Source organism: Penicillium crustosum (assembly GCF_028827405.1).
Source record: "Penicillium crustosum strain IBT 35664 chromosome Unknown utg000002l_segment0_segment0, whole genome shotgun sequence".
Lineage (NCBI taxonomy): Eukaryota > Fungi > Ascomycota > Eurotiomycetes > Eurotiales > Aspergillaceae > Penicillium > Penicillium crustosum.
The window spans coordinates 3,012,316-3,028,553 of NW_026623123.1; the positions used below are offsets into that span (position 1 = coordinate 3,012,316).

At 48.6% G+C, this 16,238-nt stretch overlaps 6 protein-coding genes across 6 annotated transcripts; 4 read left to right on the top strand and 2 right to left on the bottom strand.

The window, feature by feature from the left end:
* Window positions 1–307: 307 nt before the first annotated feature.
* N7487_004643 (protein translocase subunit TIM50) lies at window positions 308–1,968 on the top strand (the record flags this gene model as incomplete). Its single annotated transcript, XM_056872390.1, has 3 exons — window positions 308–547; window positions 604–1,311; window positions 1,378–1,968. 3 exons carry the CDS (start codon window positions 308–310, stop codon window positions 1,966–1,968), a joined length of 1,539 nt encoding a protein of 512 aa, XP_056730110.1.
* Window positions 1,969–2,213: 245 nt separating this feature from the next.
* N7487_004644 (putative C6 transcription factor) lies at window positions 2,214–4,509 on the bottom strand (the record flags this gene model as incomplete). Its single annotated transcript, XM_056872391.1, has 5 exons — window positions 2,214–2,632; window positions 2,691–2,826; window positions 2,878–3,259; window positions 3,312–3,749; window positions 3,806–4,509. 5 exons carry the CDS (start codon window positions 4,507–4,509, stop codon window positions 2,214–2,216), a joined length of 2,079 nt encoding a protein of 692 aa, XP_056730111.1.
* Window positions 4,510–4,965: 456 nt separating this feature from the next.
* N7487_004645 (F-box domain protein) lies at window positions 4,966–7,776 on the top strand (the record flags this gene model as incomplete). Its single annotated transcript, XM_056872392.1, has 2 exons — window positions 4,966–5,162; window positions 5,259–7,776. The coding sequence occupies exons 1-2, from the start codon at window positions 5,053–5,055 to the stop codon at window positions 7,774–7,776; spliced, it is 2,628 nt and encodes an 875-aa protein (XP_056730112.1). The 5' UTR covers window positions 4,966–5,052.
* A 2,502-nt stretch (window positions 7,777–10,278) lies between these two features.
* N7487_004646 (uncharacterized protein) lies at window positions 10,279–11,638 on the bottom strand (the record flags this gene model as incomplete). The annotated part of the gene is made up of 2 exons (XM_056872393.1): window positions 10,279–11,073; window positions 11,156–11,638. 2 exons carry the CDS (start codon window positions 11,636–11,638, stop codon window positions 10,279–10,281), a joined length of 1,278 nt encoding a protein of 425 aa, XP_056730113.1.
* Window positions 11,639–13,485: 1,847 nt separating this feature from the next.
* Window positions 13,486–14,100, top strand: N7487_004647 (uncharacterized protein; the record flags this gene model as incomplete). The annotated part of the gene is made up of 1 exon (XM_056872394.1): window positions 13,486–14,100. The coding sequence occupies one exon, from the start codon at window positions 13,486–13,488 to the stop codon at window positions 14,098–14,100; it is 615 nt and encodes a 204-aa protein (XP_056730114.1).
* A 1,299-nt stretch (window positions 14,101–15,399) lies between these two features.
* N7487_004648 (uncharacterized protein) lies at window positions 15,400–15,762 on the top strand (the record flags this gene model as incomplete). The annotated part of the gene is made up of 2 exons (XM_056872395.1): window positions 15,400–15,619; window positions 15,671–15,762. The coding sequence occupies 2 exons, from the start codon at window positions 15,400–15,402 to the stop codon at window positions 15,760–15,762; spliced, it is 312 nt and encodes a 103-aa protein (XP_056730115.1).
* Between the last annotated feature and the right edge of the window lie 476 nt (window positions 15,763–16,238).

A 16,238-nucleotide genomic window follows, 5' to 3' on the forward strand; every position in this document is an offset into this window, starting at 1 on the left:
CGGGAAAAACCTTTGCTGCGCTCTTGGTAGTGGGAATGAAGAAGATCTTCGTTGGTCTCCCCAGCTAATACAACCCGGCATGCAGAGAGAAATAGCTTGATAGGTCAAATTAATGTCTGGGTGAACTTTCTGAAGAAGAAAAGAAAAAAGAGAGAAGACTTGATGGGCGTGGGGGTGGATATATAAACAAAGTGCACGGATGGTTCGGATCCTCCGCCGTACCGAGTCGCGCCGACTTTTAACGGGAGACTGTGGTTTATCCCATCATTCAGGACATACCTAGGTATTTGTTTCAACCCAATACACAATGCTTAGTCGTGCAGTCTTGCCTCTAACGAGGCCAAATGTCTTCGCCTCTGCCGTTCGGGCATCAACCCTGTCGGCGCGGCCCTCGCCGTACACTGCTTACAAGCTTTCCCCGGCCATCCAGCTAAGGGCGAAGTCGAACAAATCGAAGTCGAATACTCCCAAAGCAACTTCAAAAGAATTCGCTGCAGAGCAACCTGAGTTTGATACGAAAGCTGAATCTACACAACCTTCCGAATCTGTGAGAATTTCCTGATATTTGACGGAAATGAATCATCTCTGACGTTGTCTTTCTAGGTCGAACAAGAACAAGCCCCACAGACACCTCTCCCCGATCTGACACAAGGTATTCCATCGACGCTGGCCGCAGAATTGGAAGGGCGTATGAAGAAGGGACCACTGAACCTCACAGAAGACCCTACTCAGTCAGAAGAGTATGGTGCGGAAGGCAGAGGTGGTGGTGACATCCCCAAGGGCGGATATGAGACATCTATCGACCGCCGCAAGGCTCGCATGGCCAATATATTATATGCTGCCATGTTGCTTGCTGGTGTTGCCGGTATGGGTTACCTGGGTCGCAACTGGGAAACCGAAGAGGAGGCGAGCCAACACCCTGAGATCCCATCTGGATGGAGTCCGGGTCTTTGGTACAGCCGTATCAAGGCTCGCACCAGCGATCTCACCAGCTACTACAAGGACCCTGCTTTCCCCAAGCTGCTTCCGGATGAGGACGCCGAGATGCGTCAGCCTTACACCCTGGTGCTCAGTCTTGAGGATCTTCTTGTTCACAGCGAATGGACCCGTGAGCACGGATGGCGTGTTGCCAAGCGACCTGGTGTCGACTACTTCCTCCGCTACCTGAACCAATACTACGAGCTCGTCCTGTTCACCAGTGTGCCTAGTATGATGGCCGACCAAGTCCTACGCAAACTCGACCCCTACCGCATTATCCGCTGGCCCTTGTTCCGCGAGGCGACCCGATACAAGGATGGAGAGTACATCAAGGTATGCCAACTTCTGTCTCTTTTTTTTTTTTTTCCTCCAAGTCATCAAATGCTAATTGTCTTGTAGGATTTGCAATATCTCAACCGTGACCTTTCCAAGGTTATCCTCATCGACACCAAGGAGGAGCACGCCCGCTACCAGCCCGAGAACGCCATTGTTCTGGACAAGTGGACCGGAGACCCGAAAGATAAGACGCTGGTCGCCCTCATCCCCTTCCTGGAATACCTCGCTGGTATGGGTGTTGAAGATGTGCGCACTGTGCTGAAGTCGTTTGATGGTACTCCCATCCCCGTCGAGTTTGCCAAGCGTGAGAAGGCCATGCGTGAGCGCTTCGAGAAGGATCTTGCCGAGGAGCAGAAGAAGAGGCCCTCGCGTGGTCTGGGCAACTTTGCTGCCGCACTTGGCTTGAAGTCTTCTGCCACCCTGAACGGCGAGCAGACACCCTCCGAGGGTCTGGCTCAAGGCAAGATGCTTTGGGATCAAATCCGCGAGCGTGGTCAAAAGAACTACGAGATGATCGAGTCGGAGATCCGCGCGAACGGCGAGAAGTGGCTCGCTGAGATGGCAGCCGAGGAGGAGAAGGCCCGCCAGGAGCAGATGCAGAGCATGAAGGGCTCTTTCACTGGCATTTTTGGTGTTGGCTCCAAGGACCAGTAATCGGCGCGAGCTAATTCCCTTTTTTTCCGTGTCTAGCACATCATGAGGGGTTCGTTCTGAGCATTAATGAACGAGTGTAAATTAGGGTTTGGGGTTTGTTTGATTTTTTTTTGTACAAAATTTTAGTCAGAAATTTTAATATGATAAAGACTGAGATTGAATTGATATCAAGGTCGTTGGGCTTTAGGATCCCAGGGTATATTGTTGAAATAAGAATCTAGAAGTATGTTCAATGATCTTCCTGATCATGTCAGGTTCACATCTTGGAAGACGGAGACATCCCATATTCCTGTCATGTCAAAGGGGAAACCATCCATCGTTCCAAAAGTATTAGATATCGACATCATGTCATCCACAATATCGTTGTTTGTTTGAGTCTCGGGCAGTGATATCGCAGCCGGGTTGACAAGCCCGCTGTCTGCCATCGTAGTTGTGAATGCCTGGTCCATTGTGTCACCGGTTCCGGGAAGTCGGTGCATAATGCGTTCGCAGTGGTCCAGACACATGTCTGCTACATCCCAGTCTTCTTCTTCCCGTACACGACGCAACACAGAGCGTAGGGTTTCGACGTTCGATAGACATGATCGTGCAACTTCGCTGTCGGTGGTTTCGAATGCACATCGAACCAGCAATGTCGCCGTCGAGGTGAGATGAAAGGCGCTATCTGTCAAAAAATTAGGACAAAAGAAAAAGGCGTGATCTGAGAAAATGCTTCAACCTACATGGTAGCCAGAACTCTACAAAATTATCCTTTCGCAAGGACGTCATAAATCCGACAATCTCCTCTGCTGACTTTCTGCATTCCGTTTGGAAATAGCGACGTGCCTCCGTGTTTTCTGTTTCAGAGTTGTTGACTTCCTGTAAGGTTGTTAGAGATAACTCCTTTCGGTATTCCCACATTTGGCTTACATTTAGTTCAACTCGGCTGACAAGCATTTTGACAGCTAAGAAAGCTAGTTGCAAGCTGCTTGCTCCGTAGATTCGTTCTCCAGAGTGAATGGTGGGTCCTCGCAACCAGTCTGGCAGGGAGTCTTCCCATATATCTAGATCCGTTCGTATTTGTCTGAGCTTCTTGGATGTCTCGCGGGCGGGTTTGTGTTGAAGCCCATAGACCAGTGGTAACAGCTCGCCCAAAGTCTCGGTCAATCGGCATAGGTAGATGTGGCAGTGTGCTGCTCTCACACGTTCTGTAGTGCGAAGGTGTGATGGGACTAATACGTCCACAGTGGGTAGAGGCACGTCGTATTGATTTTTCGAAATCTGAGGCGGGACACCATGACCAAAGCTTCCCCTATTTATTGTTAGGTCTATTGCAAGCAAAACGAAAGATAGAACAATCTTACCAACGGTCATGAATGACAACTCCCCACCACAGACGAATACGCTGGTTCTTTTCTGCTTGTGAGAGCTTCCAATTGCTAGGATCACGATTGAGACCAAGACAATTTGCCAAAGATAACATGCGGCCACAGCTAACGGCGTTGCCAGTCATGGAGAAAATGGGTCGCCCAGTCAAGTCGATAAGCGCGGCGCTGATTGTGTCCAATCCAGGAGCTGAGAATTCCTCGTGCAATGCGGCGACGGTCATGTTGATCGCATATCGAACGTCGGGCTTCGGGTGACACGCAAGCTTTTGTGTGTGCTTCCAATATACGAGGGACATGGAATAGACCTGACACACTAATGCAGCTGGTGGGTCGTGCAGGTCATCGGCGATGTATGATTCCCAAAACGATTCCCCGTCGAAGATCGGAAATGAAACGTTAAAACGATCAATGAAGCTAGAGGGAAATATTAGCAGGGTAGAAAATGAGGGGGAGGCCAACGGTCAACATACAGTCTCACCAGGTCATGCTTAAATGGCCCGAGTATTTGTTCGAGGACCTCCTTCTGGTTCTCACCAGGAGGTGTTCCTCTCCGCATACCTTTCCTTCGCCGCGAGATTGTGGTATAAAGGACTGGTTTCCGCGGATCACTAGAGTAAATATTATACGGGTGACTCTTGGGCTCTTCCGAAAGACTCGTCCGCTCTGGGGGCATGTGTTTTTCAATGACCTGGGCATCTTCGGCAACCATAGGACCAACAATGAGAACCGACTCGTTCTGGGGATCGTCCATATCTTTCCGCCGCGAATCACTTCCTCGACGACCACCCGACGAAGTTGTTCCATGGGGGCTGGGTCCATTGATCGGCTGCCGGGGCGGTATATTCTGGCTCATGTGCGCGAGTCCATCGGGACTGCGCTTGCGCTTCTGCCCCGGCACGGCCTCCATCGCTGGTGGCCCCGGCCAGGATTTTGAATCCGGAGCACTCAAGATAGAAGAATCCGCATTGGCCTCCTCTTGGTAGTGACAATCGGCACCTTGAACACGACACAAAAGACATGATTGACCGGGGATATCAACTGTACATCGAGACTTGCGCTTGCGACACAAGTCACAGGCGCGGACCTTGTGGGAGCGGTAGGGTCGGGCGCCGGCATTGAACCCGGGGGATGGGAGCTTGGAGGAGGAATTGACTTGGGCTGGTGGAGGCGACATGATGCGCGCCCAAGTGTGAGGGAATACGCGGAAAGCTGAAGAGGGTGATTTGGAGATTTTTGGTCGGGGTGTTTTCGGAGTCGGCCGATTAGCGGTTGGACAGAGTGAGGGGTAGGAGCACGAGGCCTGCCTGGGAGAAGCAGGCGAGGACAAGAATTGGGAGCTCTAAATGGCTAGGGAGCTGTATCCGAGAGTCAAAGCTACAGGCACATCATCTTGTACAATGTCTCCCCAGATATCAAAATCCAGCGATCACATTTTCTTATCAAAAATTGAACTGCGGGCATCCATGGATCCGTGTGGGGAATGATGACTCATCCCAGGTGAAGCAGCTGACATAATAATTATCTGCCTCAGGCTTGTTCTATTTTTATCTTTGGACTTGGGGTGGACAATGCAGGCGATCGGCATGTGTTGATTCATTGATGCTGGTGTCCCGCATGGCCTCATGGGGCAACAAACTGCACAGCCACAAGGTCACCTTTTTCTCAACAATGCCCGCAGCGTGCTTGATCCGTTGTATGTAGGTAGAAAACGGTGATTATGGAGGATACCTCCCTCTCCGAGGACCCTTTGGTCCATCAAGCGGGCTCTCCTGTATCGCCCAGCCCAAAGAGCTGCTTTGACCGGCTACCACTTAATGTGATTGAGCAGTAAGTTTCCATTTCACTGGGTACTCGAAACCTTGTGTTCGTCCAACTGGGGGCCTTACGGTCAGTCATTGACTGTAATTCTTACTGAGTCAACAGCATCCTATATGCCTCCGATACCAATACATTTGCATCGCTATCTCTGCTAAATCGAAGATGGAGGCATTCATCCGATTCCGCGGCATTGTATGCTTATCAGTTGTCACGTTGTTCATCCTTTTCCTGGGCTCGCGGGGTCATTCCTGAGGCAGAAAACCTCACTAAACTCAAGCGCCAATTTGTCAAGGAGGTCAGGCAGAACGCCTTTGATGCATTTCTACGGCCCCGGCAAACTCTTGTGCGACTACTTTCAAGTTCTATGAGCTCGTCCACGGCATTCCCACAGGGTGAAGTTTTTCGATTCTCGTTTTCAGGAAATGGTCAAATAGTTCTCTGCATCAGCTCTTCCCGCATTGTCATATTAGACGTGACTACTGACCCAGTCGCCGTCAAGCATGAGCTTAAGACTCGAAGGCGGCCACTGGGAGCCACAATCCGGGATGATAGCTCTCTCATTGCTGTTTTATCTTCTACACATCGAGTTCATATATACCAGCTCTCTGACGATGAAGCCAAGCACATTCAAGTTATCACGCTGAATGACGCTCCAAGGGATATCAAATTCTCTCCAGCAGGTAGTGTGCTAGCATTAGCCTTTGAGGATAGTATCGAGGTATACGCTGTGGGTGAAGAGGCTTTGCCAACCGACCGCCGGGCGGTGCGTTGTCCCCGTGTCGATGCACTTTCATTTTCACCTGATGGAGCGATGCTTCTTGGTTTTACAGCTGAAAATATCGTCACTATCACTCCTCCTTTCTATACTGAGACCGGAACGGACGCCTCGCCCGGAGAACTTGAGATGAGAATGTGGACAACACAAATTCTCTTTCCTGAAACAATCCCTTGCCATATCACTCACGTCTCCCTTATTGCTGGTCAAGAGGAATCTGACGATCACTGGGTGATGGGATATGATAAACAATTGGGGGCGTTTAGGGCGCTTCAATTAAACAATAATGCGGGAATCGTTTATTTCGCCAGTCCATTCCTCGCAGATGAGTCTCGGGAAATGCGACCAAGCATGAGACCCGCCACTGATGATTCAGGAGAACTTGCTGCATTGGGGTTCCAAAATTCAGAACTGTGGATATATGGAATGCCTAGCTTGGGCGCTGGTGAAATTACTGGTACCGAGGTTGGTGGTGGTCATCATTATGGAGGTTGCGCGCCTCGCGACAATCTAGCACAGCTTCAGAAGATCGTTCAACAACCTAAGATCTTGATCCGGGGGCGGCGGGTGAGTGACATGCACGGTATCACATCCGCTCATTGGGTACATTCCGACTCAAGACGCCGTCGGAGACTCGTCGCAGTAGCGCCTGGTGGTGTGCGCCCACAGAACTTTGGCCAAGAAGATATCCCAGTTGACGGTGGTCGAATTCTCCTCCTTGATTTTGAGCGCTCTACCATGAATGGCGAAGCGACTGAGCTTGATATCGAAGTCGGCGAAACGGCACCCAAGATTCTTATGGAGCCGGACTCTTCTTTGGACACTGAAGTCGAGCTTGAAAGAAGGCGAACACGACTACACCGTGGCGATACTGCTACAGCATTCGCAGCCCGTGGTAATTCAACAATTACTCGAGAATCCCGAGCTTTGCCACTTCACTTCCGCCGCAATAGTCTTGCAGTTCCCACCTCGCCAAGCGAGACTTCTCGAGCCGATATAATCGACCTTCCATATGACAATACGCAGCCTCGTTCTAGCGAAGTTCTCCACCGAGCTGCTACTGTGGTTGCATCAACCCGTGGGCGATACGACCCTCGATATCGCAATTCCCACAACCCCCGACAGATTCCCCATGAGAGTGACGCCGATAATTGGGTGCCTCCTCCTCCTCCTTATAAACGCGAGACAGTGGACCCATTGCCAGATGATCTGCAACGAACGCTTCTTCCCGGTGTCAATATCGCCAATTCCACCCTTCAACCTGACAGAGGACAAACCGTTCGTGTCGCGCAGCAATCAACCCGCCCTCGCCCACAGTCTGTCAATTTCCAGAACCTAGGTGCCATGACTGGGGCAAGGCGCAGGGGAAGTTCCATTGGCAGAGACTTTACCCCAGAGCAATTGGTCCCCCAAGATTCGTTCACGAACAACTTATCACCAGAACCGCCTCGATCTGCTTCGCGTCCACCTACGGCGACCCAACTCACCACGCCTACGCTTGCTGTATATCCAGCAGAACTACCGCAACAAGAAAACACGATGCCTCTTCCATACTTGAGAGCCTCGGCACTGGGCGATGCACTTGGTGATGCCTACTTCCCATACTCTGTATCCTCGCCAAACCTCCTCCATATTCCACAGCCATATGAAGATGGGCAGGGCACTGCAGTAGATGACGAGCATGAGATACCTCAGAGGCAAAGGTCTTTCCGAAGGCGGGTTTCAACCGAACCCTCTAGCTTACCGCCGCCAACAAACGAGGAATGGCGCCGGCGCATTCAGGATTGGAACGATAACACAATTAAGGAGCGGAGTCGTAAACGAAGGGGGAAGTGCCATGTCATGTAGCGTTTTCTACCATATGTCCAATTCCCCATCTAGGATCACTGTCAAATTATTAAAATGAATGTTTGTTTCCAGTCTAATAGCCATAGGTATTAAATAATGTAGATGATGTACCTTATACGATTCCATTAAGTGGCGCTGTGTAGTAACTACCTAACTACTATGTATTTTGCTTCGTGTCTGCTTCCATAATGGGTAGTTAGCAGTTCTGATTTACTACGTGGCCGTATAGAGGTCCCATTATGACGAGTTACCCCTAATCGGCCCTTTTGCCACTCAAAAAAGCCATCGTTATAGTAGTGGCCGGTCACTCCTTTATACAAAGAGGGTCTTCGGAGGAAAATACTTGCTGAGTTGGCAAATTGGGAGCTTGCAACTACATTTCCTTTCCCTGTGAGTGATATAATTGGAGCGCGGCTGCTCTTGAACAGGGCTCTTACAGAAGCAACCATTAATTGAAACGGAACAATGGTATTCAATTGACCGAGGTGAAAAGACAGTCAAAAACCAACAAAAAAAAAGGCTATGCTTTGTGGGGTATCACTGAAACAAAAAAGGATCCGCCTAGTTGCAATGGATGCTGGATCTGTACAAACAAAACACAAGAAACCCACACAACGCCTGGAACATAACATGCATGCTCATCCAAATGTTAATATCCCCTTGTACCATGTCCCATATTTCATATCCCATCACGATCCATAGACCATACACCAAACCAGGAGTTTAACCGGTCGAAGAAAGGAAACGCTGGGAGGACGACTGAGTCGATGGAAGGAGTCATGGCTGTCCAGAAGAAACCATATCGAAGGTCTGAAGAGAGGACAAGCTTGTCAAACAAAATTGCCGCACATGGAAAGTGGTTATGGACGTCAAGAGGATCATCCAGAGACCTATTTCGGGGTCTGGAGAGTAACAAACGTATTGAATGAAATTGACGAACACAGAAAGTGCGTTTCCAATGAAGACATAGAAGATATCAATGGTCTTCAAGAGGCTCCTCCAGCAAAGGCTTAGCTCAAGGCCCGTGAAGCCGGAAAGCAGGTTGAATTAGCTGATGAGCACACCTGATTATTGAAGAGATTTATAATTTGAGAGATGGTTCACATCTTTCAGTGAGGTAATTTGCGACAATCGTCGGAAGGAAGCCAAGGTGATTGAAGTAGGGTTGAACTGAAGATCGACCTTAGTTTTGTCAAATTTGACTGGAAGCATGATTGAAGTCGAAGTTCTGATTGATGCTGATGGCGTTCTTGATCCAGCAAAGGCTTTTTTCGTAGCCGGTGGAGAACAACTCGATATGAATAAACCAGCAGATTTGTGGTGATGGTAGATTGACGTCGAGTTGATTTGTTTTCCCGCAATGTTCGTCCAACTGAAGCCGTCCCGTAAGCTCAGTGGAAGTCTTTCTTTTTCCCCTTGTAATCAAGAACTGGTGAGGTGACAGATGAAAAAGATAGCTAGTGGTGTTCACGGCACAGAAAGAGGATGTCCGATGCAGAGAATGCGAAGTTTTGTCGTTTTGTCCAGTCAGGTCCTCCCCCAGAGGCCGTGCGGAAAATCTGACGCTGTTTGCATATTGGTTGAATGATTGATGCAAATAAAAATGACCATGGGGTCAACTAGTTTGAGTATGGAACCAGGCAGGTTTGGTGCTTGCTGTCCCGCCAAAGGATTGTCGAAGGAATGAACTCAGCCAGAACCTCGTTACCGAAAGGCTGTGGTGAGGAATGAATGTAACACATGGAATACTGTCCACAAAAGTCGATGTGAACCCAGCAAGATTGAATTGAAGACATGTGGAAGACACTCAAGTTGTGTCTTGGATCTGAGCCTCTCCCCAAGAGGCCATGACGAGCACGATCGCGCGAGTCCGTTTGATTGTTGATGCAGACGCGAGTGAACAAGCCCGGAGAGAAGAATATAATTCGAACAAGGCAAGGTGAAAAAGGATTGACCGATGCGACTTTTTTTTGAGATAATAGTCGCAGCTGTGGGCTAAACCTCGATTAGACGATGGGGCGCGGTGTTTTGTAAGGGTGGCCGTGGTCAACGGCCGAACAACAGAAGTCAAATGGGCAAATCCCAGAGCCCAAATAACAAAAAAAAAACACAAAGCAAAGCGGCGTGAGACATGAACGTCGCAAGAGAGACCTCTCGCCTCAACTGAACTGAAAATGAGAGTGAAGTTGAAGTGAGAGTGAAGTGAGAGTACATCCTTTTTTGTGGGATTTTCTGTCGTCTTTTTTTTCTCACTGTCTCTTTTTTTGTATTTTTTTTTTTTAAGCATATTGGCCAGTCAACTCAATCTCCAACCCAACCACCATACGAAAAGCTTCTGAGGACGCTCGAGGCGGCCCCACCACAGCTTTGTACCAGCAAACAAAAGCGCTACAGGACAGCTGAGAAGGACCTAAACAACCCTCCGAAGAGAGGAGTTCCTTCAAGGTTGTCCCACTCAGACACATTTGTTGCTGGTACTATGTCCCACCTCCACCGAAGCGTCTAAGCATGACGCTGTCGACGGCGACGGCGGCGGCGAGATGGCTGGGGCAGAGCGTTGTCATCGGGCGTGGTCGTACCACAATCCGCAGGAGGATCAATGCCCACATTCGTGAACAAGGGAGTTGGAGAAGGAGGACCACTCTGCAGATCACCCTGCTCCGCCAGACGACCAGGAACGAAGACCGGAGCCAAAGCCGACAAAGGCGTCGAGCTCGAAGACATCGCAAGAGAAGCATTGGAAGCGTAAGAGGCTAAAACATCGGAATGCTTTAGATCCTTCTTTTCCTGTCGTGCTCTCTTTCCTTCGCGACGTCTCTTTGCTTGCGACGGACGGTTCTTCCTGCTGAAGTACGCCGGGGTGGAATCAGGACGCTCATCATCCGCACCGTTGCCAATCGGATCCCCAGCCGGAGCCGGAGAATCGTCATGGTCGGAGGCATAGAGAGCAGTCGAGTTCCAGGGGTGCCGAGAGACCAAGTCCATGCGAGCGTTATCCGTAGTGTTCACCAGGTCGGTGGTATTGCACGCCGATTCTGGGTCCGGTACTTGGTCATCCCCCAGGCTTTTGGCGATCCGGTGGACCCAGATACCTCCAGACCGAGAGAGAACCGACACATGGGACACAGATTCGGGACAACTGTCCGCAGCCATGACCCAAGAAAGAATTTCCTCGTCCGTTTCCGTTGGGCCCGCGATCAGACGATCCATCTCCCCGTCAAAGGAAGATGAATCGTCCTCGGCCACAAATTGCACACGTGCAATCTGTGGTTGACCTTCGAGAACCTTCAGAATCCACTCAATCAAGGTATCAAGTCAAGGTATCAAGTCCGGAGTACGATTGTCGTTGGTAAGCAATCAAGGCCCAGGGGACTTGTACGAAACACCAAATACCGAAGAACAACAACGTGGTGTAGAAGCCATGCCCGGGCTTGGATCCAAGCAGGAGGATGTGGACAAATTCCTCGGGATCAGAAGATGTCACTCCGTCACTTGACCAAGACGAGACCGGGATGGGTACCAGGAACGGGGTTGGAAACCAAGGCGGCATATCATCGGCTACGCTAGGCTGGACGATGACATCCGTTCCAAGGCTAACCAACAGAAAGTCCGTCGAGTTTGCATACCCATGGCCAACGTGAGAACGCGACTCCCATACGGAATGCCCGCGCCGGGAAGCGTGACCACGCTGGGAGGCGGCAGCGTTCACCAGGTCACAGAAGGCCCATGACTCCATCGTCAGCTGGAACGTACCAGACAGGCGCCGTATGAACGACTGCTCTGGAGCAGTGAAACCCGGAATGGGGAACCACTGACTCCAGAGAGTCATGCCCACGAAGATCCCCAAGAAGGGGATCAACATGTTGATTTTTTTTTTCTGTACGAGGAGGAGACAAAAGGCATTAGCATGTGTCAATATAAGTCAACAGAAGGAGTCTGAGATAGAAGGGTCTTACTTTTTGAAATAAAAATGAAAAACAAACGCCGGCGAGGCCGGACACGGGGGGGAGCAGAAAGGTAACAGCGCAGGGGGGCGCTGTTAAAAACTGTGTTGGTAACTTGAGAAGAGAAGAGAGAGAGAGAAGAAAGAAAGAGAAAAGTGAGAGGGGGGGAATTTATAGGAGACCCTGGGTGAGACTCTGGGTCCCCAAACAGAAGGCACTGCACAGATGGAAGGAACGATTGACACAAGGGACACACGTTATGTGTCTCGACCATTGAACTTCCATTTTAGGAAGGAACGACTACCGGGGACGAAACAACCCATTGTCCCCCAGGGCCAGCTATTGAGCCTACTGAGTACCTCTCAATCTAAAATGAAGCCACTACCGAAAAGGGACTAAATGACTATTCCGCCTTAAGCTTGGTACCAAGACTAAGATTCCATTGCTGCAGGCTCTGGGCGTTGATACTTGGCTTCATAGATACCGGCTTGGGTCTTTCTATTGTGGAACTTGTAAACCAGTGATAACCTCACTGTTTCCCTCCAATACTCGCACTGTAGATCATGAGAGATACATTGGAGATTAGGAATCCCTAGCTACATACATTATGGATAGCTGTAGTCCACCAAGTCAAAATATCAAGCTTTGGGGGCAGATACGTATTGTATGACTCCAAGATTTCGTATTTGATGCATTGCCAGACATGTGTCATAGGCAACCCAATAAACTCGGGGTTTTTTGCTGTCTAGTCTCTTACTTTGTATGGTACCATGCTTGCCAGATGTGATCCTGGCTATCTTTCTACCTTGTGTAGGTGGTACTAGTGGAGTGGCACCTCCTTCATCGTCGATATGGCCATGGTATCGATATGTCTCCGCGGTGGTGACACCGTTGCCCCGGATGAGAATACCAGGGTCCTTGGGGAAATGCACAACAACTCAAGTCAATCAAACAGCGCCTGTCAACCATTAGAATGGCAAATCATGGATTATCTGGTTTTGGGCTACCATCCCCAGGTCAACAGGTGTTAGTGGACGTTCCGCAACCCGATTTCCTGTGACAATGACAGCCTCGATTGTCTCCTGCTCTCATGCCCACGCTCATTTATCGGTCTAAAACCCCGTTCCGCCCCCAGCGAGTTGACAATGATAACCGAGGTGGAAGTTCATATGTCTGTTTTATGGCTACAATAAGCCCGTAAGGGTTTCTGGTACACGGTGATATAAAGGGCAACAGCGAGCACACCAACAAGGACGAAACATTTTTTATTAGATGGTATGACTACTGTGTGGCTGTACATGTTGGTGACCGGGACAGAAACACAAGAATATCACTGTATTTGAATCCGATAGGGTCTGTGAAGTGTTATAATGATTCTGTATAGTGCAGGCCAACATCATTTCCGGGGCGGGTTACATTTTCGAATGGGTTAATATTATTACCCCATCTGCTGACGAGCACTCCATCCTTGTAGCACTGCTTAAAGGACTATTTATCTCGTCCATTCTTTTATTCTTTGTAAAATGCCCAAGATCATTGGTCTCTATTATGCCCTCTTTTGCACAAAGACTTTGATTGCTCTTTGTTTCTTTTGTTCCTATATTCAGCTGGCTCGAACTATATAAGCATACTCGATGCACCGCATCAGTTAATTCAGAACAACATATCAACAATCTCGCAAGAGACTTCAGTCGGTGAATCAGCACTTTACATATTCTCCCTCGACCTCGACTATTTTAGTGAGCTTAGTGCCAACTTCATCGCAATGACTCCCAAGTACCCTAAGTTCGAGCCACAGGGAGATTCCTTCCGACGATGGATGGAGCGTGCCGATGAGCCCGGATGCCCTATTTCTAGGACCACACTTACTACCGAAGACCTTGATCCTAAGGTCTGGATTGTCGGTAGCAGCCCGCAGTTCCTTGAAGAGGACTGGATGTACTGGGCCGATACTTTCGGCCTACCAGTTGACGACCCCGCAATCAACCAGAAAGCTATTTATCGATTCCAATCAGCCCTTAAACACAAAGGCGATCTTACACTTTGGATTGGTCGAGCGGGGCCAGGCGTGATATTCATAGACGATATCAGGAGACAGCAGGTTCCCACGAACTTTTACATGTCTGAGTTTACCAAGGCTTTCTATGAGTCTCATTTTCCCTTAAACACCCTAAAGTACGTTATTGTTACTGATATTAACGAGAAGCACACTATGCCCTTCATTCAGGATCATGTTTACAAATCCCGGGAGGGGCTTGAGTTTCCGCCCAAGGAGCCACAAACTTGGGAGTCTCCTTCGCCAGAGTTGTGCGGCATTCTTGGTACCCCATTGGTAAAGTTGTCGCGGCCTTTATCTTGTGTGCATATGGTCAGGGAGTGAAACGAATTCCACGGATTGCGACATTCCATAACGGTGAAGACTGGAGTAAATATAACCTTCGGTTCGATATTGAGGATGTCTGATAACTTACCTTGATTAGCTTGACTAATTTTCAGCAGCTGTTTTCTCAAACATAGATGATCTTTTTCTTTGGAAAATGAGTGATTAATTACTCCTGACATTGTTATTGGGGTGTGTTTACCTGGTGTTTCGGTTGTGGCATGAATGAATTTAGAAGTTTTCAATTTCGAACGAGATCCTTATTTTAGTTTAATCCCACGTAGGTATTATTTTATTCTGTTGAAGACATCCCATGGGACCAATAAGAGCACGAAATTGGTCCGAGTTTTGAACCATGTAAAACCCGTTGATTTTTGACTCTTTGAATCAACCACCCAACCCTGTATCAATTTTACATGGAGAATAAAGAGACGTAGAGAATAAAGAGAGACCATCAGGTTACTCGCAAGTATATATCTCTTGGCGTGCTTACTTGAAGAATATCGGTTGACGTTTTAAGGAGAATTCAAGTACGGGGACTGATGATTATTAGCTAGATTGCAATAACCTTGGAATCTTCTGTTTGACCGAAATGTGGATATTAAATTGTAGACGATTCATGGATCTGATGATTGTGTTTATGGTGCAAACCCACTCGATGCCCTTGGCTGCTGCCTACAGGAGCACCGCTCTTTCTTTTTCTTTTTTCTTTGATGGGCATTTTCGTTCTCTTTCTTTCGATTTGCGTATAATGAACTTCAAATTTTATTCCTTCAAACTGCTTTGTATACTTGGATTGACCAATGAAATTATTTCCTATGTAGTCTGGATGACAAGCTTTCAACTAAATCCATGGACCCGATATCGAAGCCACGTCAGTGCTATTTTTGGGCTTTGTTTTGTCAAATGCGACACAACGTGTGATTGGTGGATACACTTATGCACCTAGGAACCTAGTATGTACGGAGTAGTGTTCAAACATTGAATGTATCGTTGGAAAAACATGGCCAATGGGATGGTTACATACAGAGACAACACATCAGATTGTAAATCGGAGGTATCGGGCACTTGCGTAGAACATTTGAAGTTTATTTATTTTTCTTTTCTTTCATCCCCTCTCTTTCTTCAACTCTCGTTTCATCTGTACCCTAGTCCAGCACCTATAGGCATCTACAGTTCCCAGATCCCGGAGGCTTCCTCCATCATGCACTGACCCACCTCTTACAATTCAAACTGCCATAGCAACACCAACTGCAATTCCCCGATCCTTACTCAATCTTTCTCTCTATTCTATTCACAATGGGGCTCTCCAACGCAGCCATCATTGTCATCGTCCTTGTCGCCTGTCTCGCAGCAACCGCACTGGGAGCATCGCTCTTTAAGCACTACAATCCTGCCGAAGGAGAGACTCCGTTCAGTCCCGGCTACGAGCAGAAGGTCTACATGGCCGAAGTGCGAGCTCGAGGATTTGCAAGTCTGAGGCAAATCTCCTGGGGTGGCAGAGATCTGGAGTCTCGTTGTATGTTTCTGCGATCGCTTGATTTGATCCCCTCACTGAATTGTTGATTAGATCCTCCAGCGGGGCCGGGCTATTATCGCCCCCACACTTACACCGAAGACACCACTACCTACTACACGAAAGACACAGGGAGCAGCTCCTAGTTTCTCCTTTTCTTTTCCACTTTCTGACGCTCACGAATTACATGGATATTTGCTGGAATGAATACGGGCGTTACACAAGGGGGAACTGGCGTTACACGGGTTACACAGCGAGTTACAGCGATGATGGGTTCTTCTCGGTGGAAAAGCACTGAGATGTGAATGAGTTCACCTGGTTTCAGGGGACTAGGCATATGCTTCGAAGGAGTATTCTGATTCGGTCGGCCATCGTGGTTTAGACAATTTTTCGTCTCGAAATTATGATTTTTTATGGTATGAGGTGGCCCCGGATCTGCGTGCAACTCATCTCGAAATTATTTCATTGCAGCCGATTTGCTTACATATGTATCCGATATTGACAGTATTGCTCGAATCAAATCCAAAAAAATTATCTTTGACAAAAAAACGAAGCAATTGAATCTGGGAGATAGCCCCGAGCTTTAGCCTGGGACGGATGACGTCAATACTAACCGAACCTA